Source organism: Cyprinodon tularosa, unplaced genomic scaffold (genome assembly GCF_016077235.1).
Source record: "Cyprinodon tularosa strain WSP-4 unplaced genomic scaffold, ASM1607723v1 ctg11, whole genome shotgun sequence".
Classification (NCBI taxonomy): domain Eukaryota; kingdom Metazoa; phylum Chordata; class Actinopteri; order Cyprinodontiformes; family Cyprinodontidae; genus Cyprinodon; species Cyprinodon tularosa.
Window position 1 is genome coordinate 741,628 of NW_024037893.1, and position 19,423 is coordinate 761,050.

General features: G+C 39.9%; 1 protein-coding gene across 4 annotated transcripts in view; it reads right to left on the minus strand.

Annotated features, from left to right (window-relative positions):
• Positions 1-4,928: 4,928 nt before the first annotated feature.
• The window catches only part of arhgap46a (Rho GTPase activating protein 46a), a 45,498-nt gene continuing 31,003 nt past the window's right edge, over positions 4,929-19,423 (minus strand). For 3 of the 4 annotated variants that reach the window (XM_038294894.1, XM_038294901.1, XM_038294915.1), the window contains 7 exons: positions 13,762-14,428; positions 13,481-13,573; positions 10,740-10,813; positions 10,062-10,261; positions 8,905-8,996; positions 8,660-8,829; positions 4,929-6,266 (listed from right to left, as the gene is read on the minus strand). In XM_038294894.1, the coding sequence (XP_038150822.1) occupies positions 6,072-6,266; positions 8,660-8,829; positions 8,905-8,996; positions 10,062-10,261; positions 10,740-10,813; positions 13,481-13,573; positions 13,762-14,428 (1,491 nt within the window). In that variant the 3' untranslated portion in view covers positions 4,929-6,071. The remainder of the gene's footprint in view (positions 6,267-8,659; positions 8,830-8,904; positions 8,997-10,061; positions 10,262-10,739; positions 10,814-13,480; positions 13,574-13,761; positions 14,429-19,423) is intronic. The other variant, XM_038294908.1, reaches the window with a different exon arrangement.

A 19,423-nucleotide genomic window follows, 5' to 3' on the forward strand; every position in this document is an offset into this window, starting at 1 on the left:
CTGAACGTTAGATGTCGCTGAAAATTACACACTGTAGCTTTAACATATAGATATTGTTTCTGGCATTTGTACCCAGAATTCATAGTTTTAAAACCCATTTATTCACTGATTAGTACAATCTAATTGCTTCAATCTAATTTGATATGAGACTCTATCCCTGGCACAGCCATCGAAGCTATCTAAATGAATAGAAATGAATCATTTTTCACATTATAGTTGAAATCCTATATAAAAAGTAGCATTAATTAAAATCCTATATTTAGGTAGGTCCGTATTTCTGAATAAGAAGTCAATGCTTGTATGCCGTTCTGTTGGCCTTGGGACCTTAGCAGCAGTAATAATGACGAATACCTGCCTTCAGACTTTGCAAAGTACTGCATTAAAACAGAAGATCATTTTTATTAACTTTGGCTATAGTCTATAATAGCTTTTTTTGAATGTGTATTTTTTAAGGTTCATTGTTTTATTGTCCCATTAAAAAAATAACACTCATCTGAGTTCTTAAATCGTTTCATGTCTTGTTGATTAAATTAAATGACTTAACTGCTCATTTCCTTTCAACTAAACATGTTGCCTGCAAATTGAGCACTGTGAGGACCACGTTCTTTGATCTCTCTAGTACACCATCAGCCTAAACCTCTGAGGGAAGTGAACCTCAACCTGCCCATGTGTTCCTGTTCTCCGCCTATACTGCAGGCTTCTCTGTCAACCTCCGACTGTCACTTTCAGATGTTGAGATGACTCTTCCAGATTAGCTGTCGTCACAGGGGAGGACTACTTACAAATTTAGTTTTGTACAGCTCTCATGACATTTCCATTTGTTAAAGTGCAACAGTGATCAAATGTAAACAGCGTGGGAGAAAAAAAACATGGTGCAAACTCAATAAGTTCAACATTTCTGTTTTCATTTTTTGTGTTATAGAAACAATCTGTTTTAAGCATATTTCTTGGGATTACCCACTTTATTTTCACTGTTTAATTTTGGATTATTCTAACACTAGTGACAATATTTTTTTCTGTCTATTCTGTCTCTACTGCTTCCATTTGTTTTTCATTTAGCTTCTTGGACGCTCTTCTATTCTCTGAAAGTGAACGATGAGTGTCTGTTTATAGTCAGACGCTAACCTTGAGTTAGACGCTCATCCAGCCAAGCCTTATCTTTGTGAAGGATTTCTGCCTGCCTGTGAAATGAAAACAAACAAAAGCCTTTAAAAGAATTGCATGTGTTTTTCAGCTATTGACACATGGAAAAAAACTCCTCTGCAGTCAGCGTCTGATGACATCACAACATGGCGATGTCGGCAAGCTTTAGTCCTGATTCAGAAAACACGCACAAAGCGGCCGTGATAAACCCAAATATACAGACAAGACGGATGCATTTGTTTTAAAATGAGGATCTGATAACTTTTGTTTTTTTGTTCATTGACCTATTTTAAGTCCAACACAGCTTTTTTTTTAGTTTTTTAATCTGCCCTCATGCACCTAACAAAAAAAAAAATCCAGCAAACTAATATTTTTTAAATTTGTCACAATTCAGTTCTCAGTCCAAAAACAACCACAACGATCCTTCCTGGCTGCTTCAGGACCAACGGCCTTCAAGACTTCAATAGCTGTGAGGGTTAAAGGCTGACAAAAAAACTAAAACAATTCTCCCTGCCAGCTGTCTGTGCCCTCGTCCTGCTCGATCTAAGCTTGTTTTCCTGATATTTCAAATTCAAATTATGCACAGAAACCTTGAGCTCACCATGCAGCGACAGGGAGACTTTCAACGGTTTGGAATCTTGCATCATTAACAATAACCTGAAACTTTATTTTCAGTTCCTTTCAGAATTCCCCTCTGAACTGTTAGATGCAATGTTTGTGTGCTTACAGCATATCTTGTGTTTCTATTCAAGTAAAACTGAAGAATTATGTTATGTAAATATATTTCTATAATACATTCCTATTCCCAATAAGCGTGTTAACAAAAATAGATTATATTTAATACATTAACATAATTTAACAGGTAAGTAGTTTGTGTTGTACTATAATTGATAGATCATTGAATATTAATAAATGAAAGTAGTAAATAAGCATTGGAAACAGCAATACTGAAAGGAAATTAACAAGTTTTACATGGCCACCATATAAAACAATCGATTTTCTTCCTCACAGACTGTAAAAGAGAAAATGGGTCTGTACTCATTTCACCTGTTTACGTTTGTCAGGATGTGTAAATAATGCACTGCTGTGTGAAGGAAGGAGTCTCATTTAAGAAGTCAGTAATGGGCTCAGATGAAAAAAAGGAACAATTTAAGAAGAAAAACGTGTTTGCTGCAATGTGTCTCAGCAATGGGAACTAAGATTTTAGGAATAATGTCACATCTGACTTTAACCTGTTCTGTTTGTACGTCTTAGAGACATTTAGATATGTTAACTGTTTTTAACACTTGCTGCAAAGTAGAGTGTTCAGAAGGTCAGAAACTGGACTCTGCCATTCTGTCTGTAACATTAATTTAAAATAAACATTGGATGGATTTTTATATTCCTGCCGCTTTCACTGATCCCTTTAATTTTTACATGTTTACTTACCTTACAAAGAAACCAAACTGAACCACACTTGGTTTGTTTTTTTATATAAAAGAAAATTAAACAAAACAGTCCAGAATGACACATGCTTTTTAAACAATCTTAAATCGACCCACCCATCTACCTTCTCCCTCAATCTTGTCAGAGTCGCGCTGTGGCCTGTGGTCTCTGGCAGTCTATGGGCGAGAGGCGGGGTACAACCCGGACAGGTTGCCAGTCTGCTGCAGAGACACACAGAGGCAACCATGCACTAACACCTAACAGACATGTTTTTGGACTGTGGAAGGAAGCAGGAGTACCCTGAGGGAACCCATGCATGCAGAGGGAGAACATGCAAACTCCATGCTGAGAGGCCCAGGGCCAGGGATCAAACCAACAACCTTCTTGTTGCCATTTTCTAAAAGGCAAAAAATAAATATTACAATCCCACAGTTACTGAAGCACCTACAGTATGTTGAGGTATTTCCACCATTCTTCTCTGCTCCTCTTCAGCTCAGTCAGGGCGTTTAAGAAGACAACTATTTAAGGTCTAAGCTTTGGTTAAAAACATCGACATGCGGCTCCTGAAGTCTCTTCTTAATTTTTTATCTGTAATGTGCTTCAGGTAATTTCAAGATAAATCGCCACCCTAGTCTGAGCTTCAGAGTGTTTTTGGCCACTGACCCTCTGAGCAGACCTGCCACCTAGCTCCCAACAGTGATGCTGCCCCCACCATGCTTCATAGTAGGGGTGGTGCTAGCATTGTAATGGGTAGTTCTCCTGATATGAGGAGCCCTGGTTTGGTATCGTTAGACCTCCAGCTCCAAGGATCCCTGAGGTATTTTTCAGCAAAATTCAATGAAGGTCCTGGAAGTTTCAAACTTCTTCCATTTCTAAATAAATAAGAGCACAGTGCTTTTTGGTTTGTTTAGAGCTACTGAAGCCTAATCGTATACTACAGCAGATTTGTGAGTTAACACAGTCTGGTCTCTCTAAAAGTCTACAGATCCTTCATGAATTTGTTCAATGATTCCATACGCGCACTCAACTGTAAGACCTCATATAGACAAGATCCAGTCATGTTCAATACAACAGGTAGATACCATTAAAGTTGTAGAAATACCTGAATAATGAAGTGGGCCATTAATCAACAAATTTATCTGGTTAACCAAACCACCAATAAAAATAGTTACTTCTGGTTTGCTAATCTGACGTTTAAGCTGTAGTCTAATGTAGTCTATGGACATAGAGAATAATTACAATGATGTGTGCAAGTACAGCATGCAAATCTTGGCTTTAACAGTCGTATTAAATAGTATTCAATTCCAAGAAGTGTTTGTGCCAACAGTGGTATCATACATGGGAGTTTGCCCTACAATCAAAGGTATGATGGTTCAAGTCCTGGTCCATCTTTCAGTGTTTTTACATTAATTAAATAATGTCTTGGTCAACGTGACCAATTTCTATTGGTTTCCCATTTCATCAATACAGATTGGTTGAAAGCACTACCAAATTAGATTGTTCTAATCAAAAGATTGGTCACAAACACCAACCAGATGGCTAAAACCAATTTTTTGGTTGTATTGGCCATCTGTTATTAGGGTGTGGAAACAGTGTGCAACGGCAGGTTTGGGAATTTATTTGTAAATGATGTGAATACCAATGTACTTGTTTTCATTTATATCTTTCCATACATTAACACACACACACACCAGTTGCAAGTCAGAAGAAAAGCAGAGCCGTCATCTCACCATTTGATTTTAATGGAAAAGCTGTCTACCATTAGCAATACAAGCTAATAACGTCTTCCTCTGCAGTTATTTAGTCAGAATTTAAGATTAAAAGGCAACTAAAACGCTACAACTCTGTTTTGGATCCTATTTATCCATCTAGAATATTCTTGTGGGTAAGACCAATAGCTGACTCAGTTTCTTTGGGATTGAAGCAAGGTTTTTGTACACATGCAAGACGTAGTAGTTGCTATATATTGTCTGCAATAGTGTGTTCATCCTGTGGCTCAGCTGCTGTATCCTAAAAAAAATCCCAGAGGATCACTTCCTTACCATCAGCCACACATAAAGCAACAATTATTAAGACATCTATATTTGAATGGCTGCAAGAAGCAAAATGAAAGTTAACTGCTTGGTTAAAGTCCTGACTCCATGATGCTTTAGGATTTAGCAGGACGCTTTATGCTTCTCCACATCTAGACATTTGTTAATCTTTCTCCCATGTAAAATTAATAATAAAATATACAAGTATGTGTCCTGGACTGCAGTAAGTTTTCCCCTGAAACATTTGCAAACACACTTTAAATAAAAACAAATATATCATTTCCTTCCTCAGTCCACTATTTATCTTAAGAATCCACATAAACAATCTTTTTGGTCAACAAATGAACATTTATTCATAGTCATTACAGATGAGGACAGTCTGCAAACACACATATGCTGAAAGTGGTTTGAATTATTTTTTTGTTCAAACAGCAAGCAGTTACAGCAGAAATATCATCTCTTCATTACAGCCTCTCACTTATACATCTTTTTAAGGCTCTTTACATTAAAACAGAACCCAAAACCTCTCCCATTCTCAAAAACTAACCTTCAGGAAGGTTAGTACACATTTCCACTCAGGATATATATTTACAAACAGCTGTTTACATTGTTTTCACACCGTTTGAAGGTTCACTAATGCTCCATTCTCTCTACGGGTGTCACACAGAGTTTTAAGTTGGTGATGAATGTCTAACACCCGTTTTATTCCCCATAAGACCTGAGCCAAAGAAAGGATCACAAACAAGAGAATGAATCCAACTAAACAGACAGAACAAATAAAATGCAAATTACCGGATGAGTGAACTTTAACAGCATGACATGGCGTTAGTAATGGGTTCCATTTGGAAGAAAAATAAATCACTAATTGGGTTTTTTCACTACATTTTCCTCCAAATCCACAACAGCTTCCAGCACATCCTCCCAGGCTGTGCTTCAAATCAAAGGTGCTGTATGCTCTGCAGTTCTCTAAGAAATAAATCCCAAAAATCAGCAATACAACTAAAAGTCAAGCGGAGGAAAATGTGATTAGATTACAAGGCTTTTTTAAATTGACATTTTTTGTTCACACTGATAAATCAAACAATAAAAGCAGAAAGTTAAGGAAAAGAAGGTAAATGCTTAAATTAACATCTTTTCTTTTTACAAATGAATTATTCTGAATAAATCTTGATTCATGTCGTCTTTCACAACCAAGCTGTAACAGTAGTAATATCTTGAGAATAAGAAATAAAGCATGAGCCTGTTTTCACATGCTGTTAAAAAACAAAAAAGTTTTTCTAGTTTTAAACAGTGAACTGAAATGTCTCTCTGGAAGGGAAAAGATAAAGTCCAATCATTCACACACACACACACACACACACACACTTTAAGATCTGTACATCACCTCAACAGTTTCCAGTGTGACCTCAACAGAGACAGTGTTTGTTTGGAAAAGTATGGCTGAAATGTGCACTCGGAGAGATTCAGTGTCTACACCACCCCCTCGATGAAACCGGTGTCCAGGTGAACGATGAGCATTCGCAGGAAGGACATCTCTTTACGTGTGTTCTCGAAGATGATCCGCGGGTCGTCCGAATGGCATCGGAGGCAGTTGGGAGCCATCACCATGGCCAGGTTGTTCACGTCCATCTTGGTTATGGCGACGTTGGACGGCTGGGCAAATACCTGGTGATGATAATGATGGTGGTATTAGAAGAAGGTATGAGGAAGGCTCCAGCTGTGTGCTGACTGACCTTTAACCTTTAAAAAGCCCCTCTGACAATTATATACTCTTTCAATAACTGACCATGTTAGTTGTTATAAGATCACAACACAGCCTTAACTTTCCAATCCTATTTTATAAATACATATAAAAAAAAAAAACAATGAATATCTTGAAATAATAAAAAACTTGGTTTATATACATCTGTGATGGTGCTCTCAAGTACCGTAATAAAAATTTTACACAAATTTTAGTTAGATTATCTTATCTGCCTCAGAAAGGTGACCGAACATTAGCTAGATATTAGCTGATCACCCAAATTTAAGGATATTGGAGCTGATTGATCTATATGTTTTGAACCTTTTGAAAAAGGAAAGGAGTATATTTGTATAAATGTAGAGTAGCTGAAAAAGACTAGCTACATTTACGTGCAAAATTTCCCTTCTAAACCTTGGTTGATCGAAAATTTAAATGTTCTGTATACACGGACACTGAATAAAATGATCCTATCATGAGGTGTGTTTACATGTACCAAGGGTTTGATCACATTAAAACATCTGAGCATGTGGAACTGTCTTGTTTTCCAGAAACCCTTTGGTAGTAGAAGAAGCTACCTGTTTTGTAAACAAACCAGTTATTTTCCACTCATCCTCAACTTTAGCCATACATATTGCCTTCCACATACATTTCTTCTTGTTCAGTTGTTGTGGATGCAGTTTTTTTTTTCATTATAGACCTTCGCTGCATCACACTTTTGTTTTTGGTGGTCATTTTAGTTAAGGGCTCAGCGATACCTTATGCTAATGCTCCTTTGTTATGGGGTAGAGGGGGAATGGCATGTTCATCCACATGCTACATTTAGAGCCACCTCCTCCTCCAAGGAGAACCAGGAGCCAGAAAATGAAGGCTGGTAAAGAGGAAAACGTCACAGTGATGTTGCACACATGCACAGAGGAGGTGATTTTACTCCAAAGACACTACTAGGTGTGTAAGTGGACACCATGTAGACCAAAAAAGATTAGAATCTTAAGTCTGAAATGTTTATATGACACATTTGTGATATGAACAATCCTCCACTACGATTATTTGTGTCCATGTAACTGAGCTAGTGTTTCCCCTTTGCTGCCTCTGGTAAAAAAAATCTTTATAAACAAAGCAGTCCTAGAGTTTTGTTTAGCCCTTTTCACCCAGACTAAGCGTCATGGGTCCAAGCAGAGCTAAATTTAGAGCAGTCTAGAAAGCAAACAGGAAGTTTTGTTTATTTTTTAGTGAGTTAATAAGTCAAAATCAAAGAGTTGATGGGTACAATTTAAAATCAGTTCATGATTTCATAAATCAAAGATCAGAGGTGTCAAGTAACGAAGTACAAATACTTTGTGTACTTAAGTACACTTTTTAGGTATCTATACTTTACTCCATTACTTATTTTTCTTCCTACTTCTGACTTCTACTCATTACATTTTCACACGAGTATCTGTACTTTCTATTCCTTACATTTTTCTTACTCGTTACTCTTGGCTTCAGTTTAATGTCTCTAAATATTTATTTCACGTCATGTGTGCCATCTAATGCAGATCATTGGCACCATCCACATCTAGTGAAAACAAGTGTAATTGGATGAGTCATAACGCAAACACTCATTGGTTAGCTATTCGTCAAATTTGTGCAGACGGCAAAGGAAATCATCAGAAGCAAGCAGGTGTTCTTCAAACTAAACGTGAATTGTCTATGCCATGCTACAATGTCGGATTCAGAAAAATATGTTGAAATGTCTGAAAGGTCTGACACAGGCGAGAGCGTATCGGGAGATGGACATTGAGACCAAAATCCTTGGCCCTATCTCAAAGAAGTTTTTTTGAAATAGTTGAAAAATTAAGCTTTCAATTCATATAGTGGCATCTGGCTGTTTTTTTTTTTTTTTTTTTTAAAGGTTACTTTATACTTTTATACTTTAAGTAGTTTTTGGAGCACATATTTTCACTTTTACTTGAGTAAAGAGGTCAAGTTGATACTTCGACTTTTAACAGAATGTTTTTAAACTGCAGTATCTATAGTTCTAGTAACGAATGTGTGTACTTTTGACACCACTGTCAAAGATTGAGTTTGCTAAATGAATATAAAAGAGCTGCATTTAATAAGCACCATAAAGATATAAACATGAAAAACTAGATACTTCCCAATCTTAGTATCTTTTTTTTTTTTTTTTATAAGTTTACAGACGGTGAAAAAAGACCATCCTCTTCCTGACCATGTCAGACCTTGAAGCTGACAAAATGATGAGAACTCATTGGGTTTTAATATTTTTTTCATTGCAAAGCAATGTAATCAGGAATCCTGGTCCAGTGGGGGTTATTACCTGAAGGAAGTGGATGAAGTAGCACAGAACCAGACGGTTCAGCTCTGGGAGGGACTGCACCACAGCTATGGCTGCCACCGGGTCATCACAGTTACTGATGCACTGCTTGTAGAAGTCCATTGGGATCAGGGGCTCCTCCAGCTCACGGTACCACAGCTTCATCAGAGAGGCTTCAAACGGAAACGTGTGTCAATGAATATGTTTAAGACCCGAGTGTTAACGGGTTAAACAGATCTAACCCATACCAGGAACATTCGGGTCAGTGAGATTCTCTGGAATCCTCCACTGGTCCACTTGGAGCTTTAATGCATTCACTTCATCAATATCTCCGGGCACTCTGAGGAAGAAAAAAAAAAACACCATAAGCAGGGTTTTTAAAAGCCAATAATAGTTTTTATTTATCTCAAAGTTAGGCCTTTATGAGCTTTTTAATGTGCATAAATGTTCCATTCTGGATCCTAACTGACATTTAGAGCAGACTTCAGCAGCTGAGGGTTATTGTATAATAGAAACATAAGCCCAGACGTCTACACTGGAACGGATTCTAAAGCTTTTCTGCATCATCAGGGAAATCAAATAAAAGGTTCTTTCCATGTTATTCACAATTTTCCTTCTGTTCTTGAACGTCTTTTGATCGAAGCAGGCGCTGCTTTAAAGACCTTCAGCCTACTTCATGTTGTCAGACAGGTTCTATTCCATTTTACTGAGGTTGGATTGGATTCAACATTTCTGTTTTAGTAAAACAACAACATAAATAAATGGGTTTGTGTTTAAATGTAACAAAAATGTTTATCTTTTACTTTTCCACAGGCCTGCAACCCACTAAAGCTTTTAAAAACCCCAAAGTGCTGTTACCCTCTGTGGCCACTAGAGGGACGTGTGCTTCTACTCCACATATTTCTTATATTGCTTTAGGTTTACATTTGTTGCAGATTGGTGCAACAAAGATAGAAATCAATCTAAAAGCCATGCAGTCAGCCCTTCTTCCACTAAAGATGGAAAACAAAGCCAGAGATGTTCTCCAGAAATGTTCCTTTACAGAATACAGGGTCCTCAGTAAGGGGATCTGGTTTGTATACATGTGGGGATCATAGAGAATTCAGTCTCACTGAAAACACCGCTGAGAGCAGCTTGGACAGTACAGTAAACACATATCAGCTCATATCAAATTACACAGCCCCGTTCTAAGGAGCAAAGCACGGCTCTGTTTATTGTGTCTGTTTGTGTGCTGTAGAGAGACAGGGACTGTGTAGAGATAAAAAGAACATGAAGACCACACACACACTAACTATAGAGACTAGAACCTATATATGCATGTAGTTGGTAAGAAGTCCTTCTAATTTGCTACACTACAGCTCTGTCCCGTCGCTCACATGGAGGCGGGTCGTTGGATCTACTTTACCTGAAGATGCCCTCTGTCTGAGCCCCGCCCAGAGCCAAGACATACTGGGACAGCTGAACCTGCACCCAGGGTAGCTTCCTGTCTGGGAAGAGCTCGCTCTGCCTCTCCATCACTTCCTCAAGAGAGCTGCCAAAAAGAGACGGGGTGATGATAGCCCGTCTGCTGTGGTCGATCTCCTCCAAGGTGGGCTTACGAAGACCCTGGAAGGAAACAGGGGAGCAGAGGAAGATTTACAATCAGAGTATGTCAGAGGATTGTCTTGCTAATCATGGCTGTGCCTGCAGCTGCTGTGACTGGTTCTGTTTACGTCTCCACCGGTGACTGTTCCCGTACACCTGTAATTATGGCTCCCTGTGAGACGGCAACCAGGATGATTCACCTCAGGTTCTCACCTCTCAAACTGATACGCATCATGACCTACACACATTTGGTTTAAAAACCACACTTATCCTGCCTTTCGTTTCAACAGTCTTTTCAGTTTATTTGAAAGGCCGAGATTAAAACCCTTAATCAAGGGCACACTAAAATCAACAGCATGGTTGAAAAGATAAAGTGATCAACATGGATGGATGGATGAAGGGATAGATAAGTGAATTCAACAGAAAAAGGATGGGAAAACATTGAAAAATTTCACTCTTAAGAAATTTTTTTAATAAATCCCTTGTTTTCTCTGCTCACCTTTTTGCCTCCTGTGATGGCCACCTTGAGCAGCTTCCGATGGCAGAACTTAGCATAGGTGCTGATAGGAAGGCCTGGGGAGAAAAGAGCAGGCCAGTTTATGACCAAAGAAAACCAACTTTTCAGGAAACAAAACACAAACCCTTCACTCCACCCTCAAAAGATCCCAAAACAAAAAAACAGAAAAAAAACTGTAGAGGGGAGTCAGTCATCACTGAATGCACCAAACAACAAATCATTTAAATTCTTTCCCATGAACAGCAACAGCAGTGTTTTTATTTCCCACAGATGTCAGACAGAGTTCGGGCAGCAGGCGGCGGTAACTAGAGAGACATGTTGATGGTGCGACCCTGGCATGCAGGGATTAGAACGTACCCGGTTAAACTGTCAGGCTGAGCTAAGATTTACTGCTGTTGAACAAAAGTCATTCATCTAACTCTCAAGTGATTCATCAGCTCTACACTTAAAGGCCTCAGGAGAGATTAGGAAGCACTGGAGCTTCCTGCCCTGAGTATCCCTCAGATCTTTTAAGAGAAATGCATTAGAAGAGCCATTTCCAAAAACCGGATGCACCTCAAGAATCGGATCCGGCAGAAAAGTACCTCTAAAAACTCTTCAATGAAAAGCAAAAAGAAACCCCCCGACATTCAGGCAGGGAAATAATCCCCATCTCTCCTCACTGAGGTAACGTAAACCAAACACTCTACTCTTGTGGGTTTAACGTTGCTCTCTGATTCCATTCATTGAGGAAAAGGAGAAACCATCTGGGGGGATTTCAGAAGCAACAAACCTCCAGCCTGATGTCAAACCTCTTAGATTTATTGGAAACAGGTGACTGAACAAGATCTTAATCTAATAAACATCATACTGTAATTATATTGATTAAGAACAATAATTTGTCCTTGATCTATATAATCTTGTCTCCCAACATAGAAGCCTATCCCTCAGAGGGAGAGACGACCTGTTCTGCTGGTACTCGACACCGTCGCTGTATATTTGCATCAGTTTTGATTCCATCAGTGCAGCAACAACCAAGCAACCAAAGCCTGGGAGGAATGGGAGCTCATTAAAGGCTTGACTGGTGCTGAACCAGGCTGAGAACACGACACCAAACAACACGCACTAAAATTACACTCAACAACAAACATACCAAGTTATTCCAGGATGATGCAAATGAGAGACTACCTCTGTCTCATAGTGACTGTTTATGGAACGGATGAAAACAAACCTCTCTGGGTTTCAGACTAAAACGGTTCTGAAGCTCTCTCTGAAGTCTCCTGTCTCCATATTAAACCCGCAGCGCTGCTGATCACAGCTTCTTCTTAAAGGATTCGGGCTCTTTCAAAGTGTGAAGCCTTTTAATTGACAGATAAAGTTGTGAATAACTGAAGTGGGATGAAAATTGTAGATGGGTTTTATATGAAAGGTCTTCCTCCTGGATTCAACAATAAAAACACCTTCTAATGTCAATTACAGAGCAAATCTATTCGAGTACATTTCTACACTGCATTCTACCTCTAAAAGGCTGGAAATATTGGTGATTCTTTTTTCATTAGAGCTCAACCTCAGTCAGAATGGATGTGATGTAAATCCTGAGCCAGATTCTTAGGATGTTGGACTGAGCTTAACCTGGGTCACTGACACTAATCGAAGCCCTTGGTTGGAAACTGTAGCTCTGATAAAGTTTCAGCTCATAATCTTGCCCCCTCAGCATGATACTGCCGCCATTGTGTCCCGGAATGTTTTCAAGTTTTTTCCCCCATTTTCCATACAAGTTACCTACTCTGTTCCTTGTATCAAGCCATGAACAGGATCTCGTATCATTTAAAGACAACAGTCAGCAGATTCTTGAGCTGTGGATCTCTTCAGCTCTTACAGAATTACCTTTAGCTTTCAGGCCTATTCACTTCTGGTAACTGCTCTTCTGATTATTTCTCATTTAGCTCGCTGTAGTTTTATCTATCCTCTATTTTGGAAGAAAAAAGAACAGGGCTTTAATGTTGAAGCTCTTGCTATTCTTTCAAAGCATTAAAACACCTCTTTGGTGTTCTCCTTGCTCTTCAAGATGCAGTTCATAGTAAAGGGGGACTGAATTATTATCCTTTTTTCATAATTATCTGCCCATTTGTGTCCGTTGAATCAAACTTGTTAAAGATGGTGGTAAAATAAGTTGTGAGAATTACTTTTCCATCTGTCATCTGACCAGTGGCCTTCTCTTTTGACCTCTTAGTCAGCTCTACTTTGTTCTGTGTGAATCTGAATCTCTGAGGCACAATATGAGGCCTCGGTAGGGGCGCTTAGCGGTTGATGACTCCTCCTCGTGACATCATCCAAGTCAAAGGAGTTAGTCAAATGAAGACGCGTGCTGATGATGAGGATGGTTCACAGAGCCGATCACAGTGGCTGTAAAGGAGCGTCTGAAACTCTCCTCTTGTTTAACTTTCTGTGAAACCCACTGGCTGTGTGCCAGGAAATCATCTTGCACTATGACAAACTCCACCGCGCTGAACTTTCCATCCCACTTACAGCGCTCGCTCTACAGGGAGTGATGCGTTTGATTTGCAATGGTTTTACATATTTTAGTGACTACAGACAACTTCTGTAGAGAGTAGAAAACCACGTGTGGGTCTCCCAGGATCCTTAAGCAAAGATCCAACAGAAACGCGTGCGCAATTGGGAATTACTGAGGAGGGCTTCTTGGAAAAAGCAGCATTCTAAAAACGATGAGTGAAAAAACATACCTTCTTCTTCCTCCGTGTTCTGTTTCCTCTTTTTTCTGGACTTTGAATTTTTCTTCAGTTTTAGTTCCTGCTGTTCCAAAATAAACTGTGTCACTATGAACACAAAGAGAGCAAACATCAGTTTTCTGGTGGAGTGGAAATCAAGCAGCATAAAAAAAATACAGAAAAGATCTACAGAAACAAATGATTAAGGGGAGAAAAAAAAAATCATTCTGCTAAAAAACAAAATCGGTGATGCTGGTGTAAACAGGGAGGAGCAGACAGAAAGAAAGGTGACCCACCCTGTGCCTCAGTCTGAGACTCACATTTCTTGTCGCTGTTGGGCTCCGTGTGTCTTTGGATGTAGCCCTCCAGGTAGCAGCGAAACTTGGGCGAGGGGGCAAAGAAGGCCAAGCTGACAGCCATGAGCTCCCAGCCCGCCGCCAGGCTCCGGGGGCTGGCGTTGCCTGTGGTCTGTCTCACCAGCTGCACGTAGAGCTCATCCCGCAGCCCCGGCATGTCCCAGCACTTTGTGACGATGAGCAGCGCGCAGTGGCGGCGGTCGAGCCGCGAAGGCCTGTCTCCCATGTAGGCCTGAACCAGCTTGAACATCTCGCAGGCCTCCTTCCTGATGGCGCGGTCGCTGGTGACCAGCATTGGCTTCTTGATGGACCCGCGGTTCCAGGATAACATGCTGGCAATGGAGACGCGGCGGCGGAACAGACCTTGCGTGTGCATGTTGAGATGCTTGCTGGCCCAGTCCTCCATGCCCATGTCAGGTGGTGGAGGCTTCCGCAGGGTAGCATAAGAGAGCTGGTAGGAGGATCCTCCTCCACGCCCTCCTGCCCCATCCGCTCCTTCTCGGTTGTCGTGGCTGGCAGAGCGATGCGGACCTAGTGAAGCCGTCCGTCCATCCACCATGCCTTTCTTCCTGCTCTCCAACTGAGCCTGCAGCTCTAGGGTTCCCGCCTGCGAGGGAGAGAAGAGAACGACGCGAATAAGAGAGGTAGAAATATTAAGGGGGAGTGGGAACTAAAGATACAAACTGATGGTAGCTGCATTCTTCATTGTGTCACACCAAGAGCTGGGCTGCTTTTCACCTAATATTCTCCTCTCTGCAGAGCTGGGACTCCAGGGAAAACTGGAGCAAGATCGGCACATTCATTTAAGATAAAAGTAGATTCTTCTAAACACTGGCTACAAGTCAGTAGAACAGTCCTAACCTCTCCCCTTCCCTGCATCAGTCAGACCTTAACAAAGACAAAAAAAAACAAAAAAAAAACCCCTCTTCCCCAGACCTCCCTCTGAACTTTGCGGTAGAGTAAACCGGAGCTGTGCCTCCTCACCAGAGAAGGCCAGGAACAACACACACCACGAGCCAAAGCTCAGGTTTTATCGTAGAACATAAAAAGCAGCAACATGTGGTGTCACTGGGCCTTTGGGGAGCATGAAACGATGGAAAACTGGATTATAGATTTGGGTTTTCAGTTTAATGTGAGGTTTGGATCGACAGAGTTCACAGCGCTCTTTGACCGAATTAGAGACGTCAACTCTTCATGAGGGACGGTTATCTTAACAAGATGCCTTTAGGTTTTAAAAAGTTATGTTACAGGAAAACTGAAAACAATTTTTCATGCTACTCAGTAGAGTTTAAAGCCTGTTTAATAAGGAAAGACAGAAAGCTCTAGACCGAGTTTTCTCTAGCAGCAAAGTAATGCTTGCCCCACCCCCACGTGTTACTGAAACTTTTCTTTTTATAACTTTGGTTGTTTTAAAATATTCCAGTTAGCCAAAAAAAAAAAAAAACAACCTATTTCTTTAATAAGGTAACTTGTTTAAGTTATCAAGCTACAGAAATTTCGGACTTTAAAAAAAAATATTTTTTTTACGTAAGACAAAAAATTCTAACTTAATATGATTAATTAAAAGCTCCATCAGTGAGTTGTTTAATAAGTTAAATATTCAAGTTTTTTTTTTAGCCCTTTACATATTAAGTGATTTTATATCCCCTAAAGTTTACCAAACTTTAACACCTTGCAGGATAGAAATCTTAAACCATAAATTTAGAAAAAGATTTAACCAAATACTAAAACCCCAGCTTTCAAGCCAAACATTTTTTTAATGTAAACATTTTGACATGATTGAAGTAGACGAAACATTGATAGAATTCTGTTTTTTTTTTAAATAATATACGAAATATATACTAAGGCTAATTAAGGACCTGTAATTTAAAAAAAAATTCTAGTTCTTTGCAGATAAATTTGTACATTCAGAGCTTGTTTATTCTACATTTTGACTTGCACCCCTTTATTGACATCCTCCTGATGAGAAAAATGCTTTTTATTTTCATTGGTTGCTTGTGCTTAATAAGCAATAACAGTTTCCTTAAATCTTAAATTAAGCAAATTATCAGGTAAAAAGTTCTATAGCAAGGGTTTAAAAGTTAACCATGAATAAATCATGTTTATTTTTGATCCAGCCGATCCAGCTTAAAAAAGAAGAACCAACACTGATTTATTACTGCATTTTCTGAATGGTATTACATTATCTATGATATTTATTTATTTTAATGTTTTTTTTGAGCTGCGATGGACTGGCGATCTGTCCAGGGTGTACCCCGCCTCTGGCCCGTAGACAGCTGGAGATAGGCACCAGCACCCCTCACGAACCCGCTTTGGATAAAGCGTGTCAGAAAATGGATGGATGGAAGTTTTCTTGGATTTTTTTGGGACTGGTGGTTCGTTTTTGGACAGTAAGCTGACAGGAAAGGGGGTACGAGAGAGGGGGAAAGACATGCGGCAAAGGACCCCAGGCCAGATTCAAACCCGACATGGGTCGTGTGCGCCAACCCCTGCGCCACCAAAGCACCCCCCATCACCTATGATATTTAAATCCAACAAGTATAGGATTGAGCTGTCAGCAGGTCAGAAGAACATTCCAATAGAGACTTAAGGGGCCAATGCTCCTTCGGGTTTTGAAACAGGCAGGAGCTACAGTGGTACAGTCAGGCATCGGTACAAAACTGCCTCTCTCCTCCTCTTCCTCCGCACAATCCTGGGACATATGGGCCACAGCGGTCCTTCTTCCTGACCAAAGGAGGCCATGTCCTGAATCTCTCTAGCCTGGCATGGGCCTCGCTACCCAAGCACAGAGCTGCCATATGAGTTTAGAGCGCCTGCAGTGCAGGGCAGATGGACAGCCATAAGAGGATGACTGCTATTGCTGCAACCATTGCCTTTACTGTTAGACCTACAGGTGCTGGTCATAAAATTAGAATATCATGAAAAAGTAGATTGATTTCAGTAATTCCATTTAAAAAGTGAAACTTGTATATTATATTCATACATTACATACAAACTCATATATTTCAGATGTTTATTTTGTTTAATTTTGATGATTACAAATGACAACAAATGAAAATCTCAAATTCATCATATCAGAAAATTAGAATATTACTGAAGACCAATAAAAACAAAGGATTTATAGAAATGTTGGCCAACTGAAAAGTATGAACATGAAAAGTATGAGCATGTACAGCACTCAGTATTTAGTTGGGCCTCCTTTGGCCTGTATTACTGCAGCAATGCGGCGTGGCATGGAGTCGATCAGTCTGTGGCACTGCTCAGGTGTTATGATAGCCCAGGTTGCTCTAATAGTGGCTTTTAGCTCTTCTGAATTGTTGGGTCTGGTGTATTGCATCTTCTTCTTCACAATACCCCATAGATTTTCTATGGGGTTAAGGTCAGGAGAGTTTGCTGGCCAATTAAGAACAGGGATACCATGGTCCTTCAACCAGGTACTGGTAGCTTTGGCACTGTGTGCAGGTGCCAAGTCCTGTTGGAAAATGAAATCTGCATCTCCAAAAAGTTGGTCAGCTGCAGGAAGCATGAAGTGCTCTAAAACTTCCTGGTATGTGGCTGCGTTGACCCTGGACCTCAGAAAACACAATGGACCAACACCAGCAGATGACATGGCACCCCAAACCATCACTGACTGTGGAAACTTTACACTGGACTTCAAGCAACGTGGATGAAGTGCCTCTCTTCTTTTCCTCCAGACTCTGGGACCTTGATTTCCAAAGGAAATGCAAAATTTACTTTCATCAGAGAACATGACTTTGGACCACTCACCAGCAGTCCAGTCCTGTTTCTCTTTAGCCCAGGCAAGACGCTTCTGACGCTGTCTGTGGTTCAAGAGTGGCTTGACACAAGGAATGCGACAGCAGAAACCCATGTCTTTCATACGTCTGTGTGTGGTGGTTCTTGAAGCACTCACTCCAGCTGCAGTCCACTCTTTGTGAATCTCCCCCACATTTTTGAATGGGTTTTGTTTCACAATCCTCTCCAGGGTGCGGTTATCTCTCTTGCTTGTACACTTTTTTCGACCACATCTTTTCCTTCCCTTCGCCTCTCTATTAATGTGCTTGGACACTGAGCTCTGTGAACAGCCAGCCTCTTTAGCGATGACCTTTTGTGTCTTGCCCTCCTTGTGCAAGGTGTCGATGGTCGTCTTTTGGACAACTGTCAAGTCAGCAGTCTTCCCCATGATTGTGTAGCCTATAGAACTAGACTGAAAGACCATTTAAAGGCTTTTGCGGGTGGTTTGAGTTAATTAGCTGATTAGAGTGTGGCACCAGGGGCCATCAATTTTGAACCTTTTCACAATATTCTAATTTTCTGATATGATGAATTTGAGATTTTCATTTGTTGTCATTTGTAATCATCAAAATTAAACAAAATAAACATCTGAAATATATGAGTTTGTATGTAATGTATGAATATAATATACAAGTTTCACTTTTTAAATGGAATTACTGAAATCAATCTACTTTTTCATGATATTCTAATTTTATGACCAGCACCTGTATATGTACTTTACTCTTCCCTACAGCTTTATAAGGACATACATACGTTGTTATGCCTCATATCTAAACTGGGCATTGTTAGAGAATAAAGAAGGCAGCAGCTAATCTGGTTGAAAACATGTCGGCGTTGATAATAGACAGGATGGCTGTGGGAAATAAGTAGGCATTACAGATATGCTTAACACAGCAAACCACTGAGGGAGTTACTGCCCTGAGCTGATAAAAGGCCAAAGTAGGGCCCACCTCTACAGTCAGGCTCTGCTCCTTAACATCCTGGGTTAAATGCCTCACCCAGAGAGATTGCTGTTATAAATCTTTACAGAATAGTATTGAAGATGAACTTTGATCTCCTAGCACTGTAAACTGAATAGAAGACAATTATTTCACCTGGTCTTCATTCTACATGTATAGAGATTTGATGAATCAGACAGACAAGGGTTAATGGGCGTCAACACCAGGTAAAAGGGTTAATAAACAGCTTACTTCCAAGCTGTTCTTACACGCTTGACTTTATATGTTTAAATGTTTTAAGAGGTAAAAACATTTCCCTTTTGCAGAAAGGTTTCTTTCTGCAACTTTAAATATAACCCAAAAATATTCAGTGATATTTAAGAAAAACATCTAAAAATCAGTCAGCAGGTACATTTCTGCTCGGCTAAACAATTTGTTCATTGTGCCTTTGAGGAACTAGAAGCAGGCACGTCTATAAATGCCAACAAGTCATAGATGAAAACAATGATGCCTTATTCGAGCGCAACCAGAGGCCTCACTTGGCCAACTAACGCTTTTCTTATCAAACAGTTAATCTACGGAGAAATCAGGGATCAGAGCTCCACCAGCTTAAATATATTTAAGCTTTTTAATGACATACTAAAGACAGCGTCAGATTAGCAGACACATTTATTCATACAGCTACAGACTAGAAATGCATCAAGAAATAGAGTGCTGAATTGGGCAATTTGCAGCTCCACTGGCTCTGGTCTACCAGGTCACACTGACAATTACTCTGTTCCAGAGTGAGAAAGGCTTAAAAGTTGCTATTTTCTACATCAGTCAGGTGTTTAAAATGTAAAACCAGGTCAAGGAGGAACAGAGCCGTA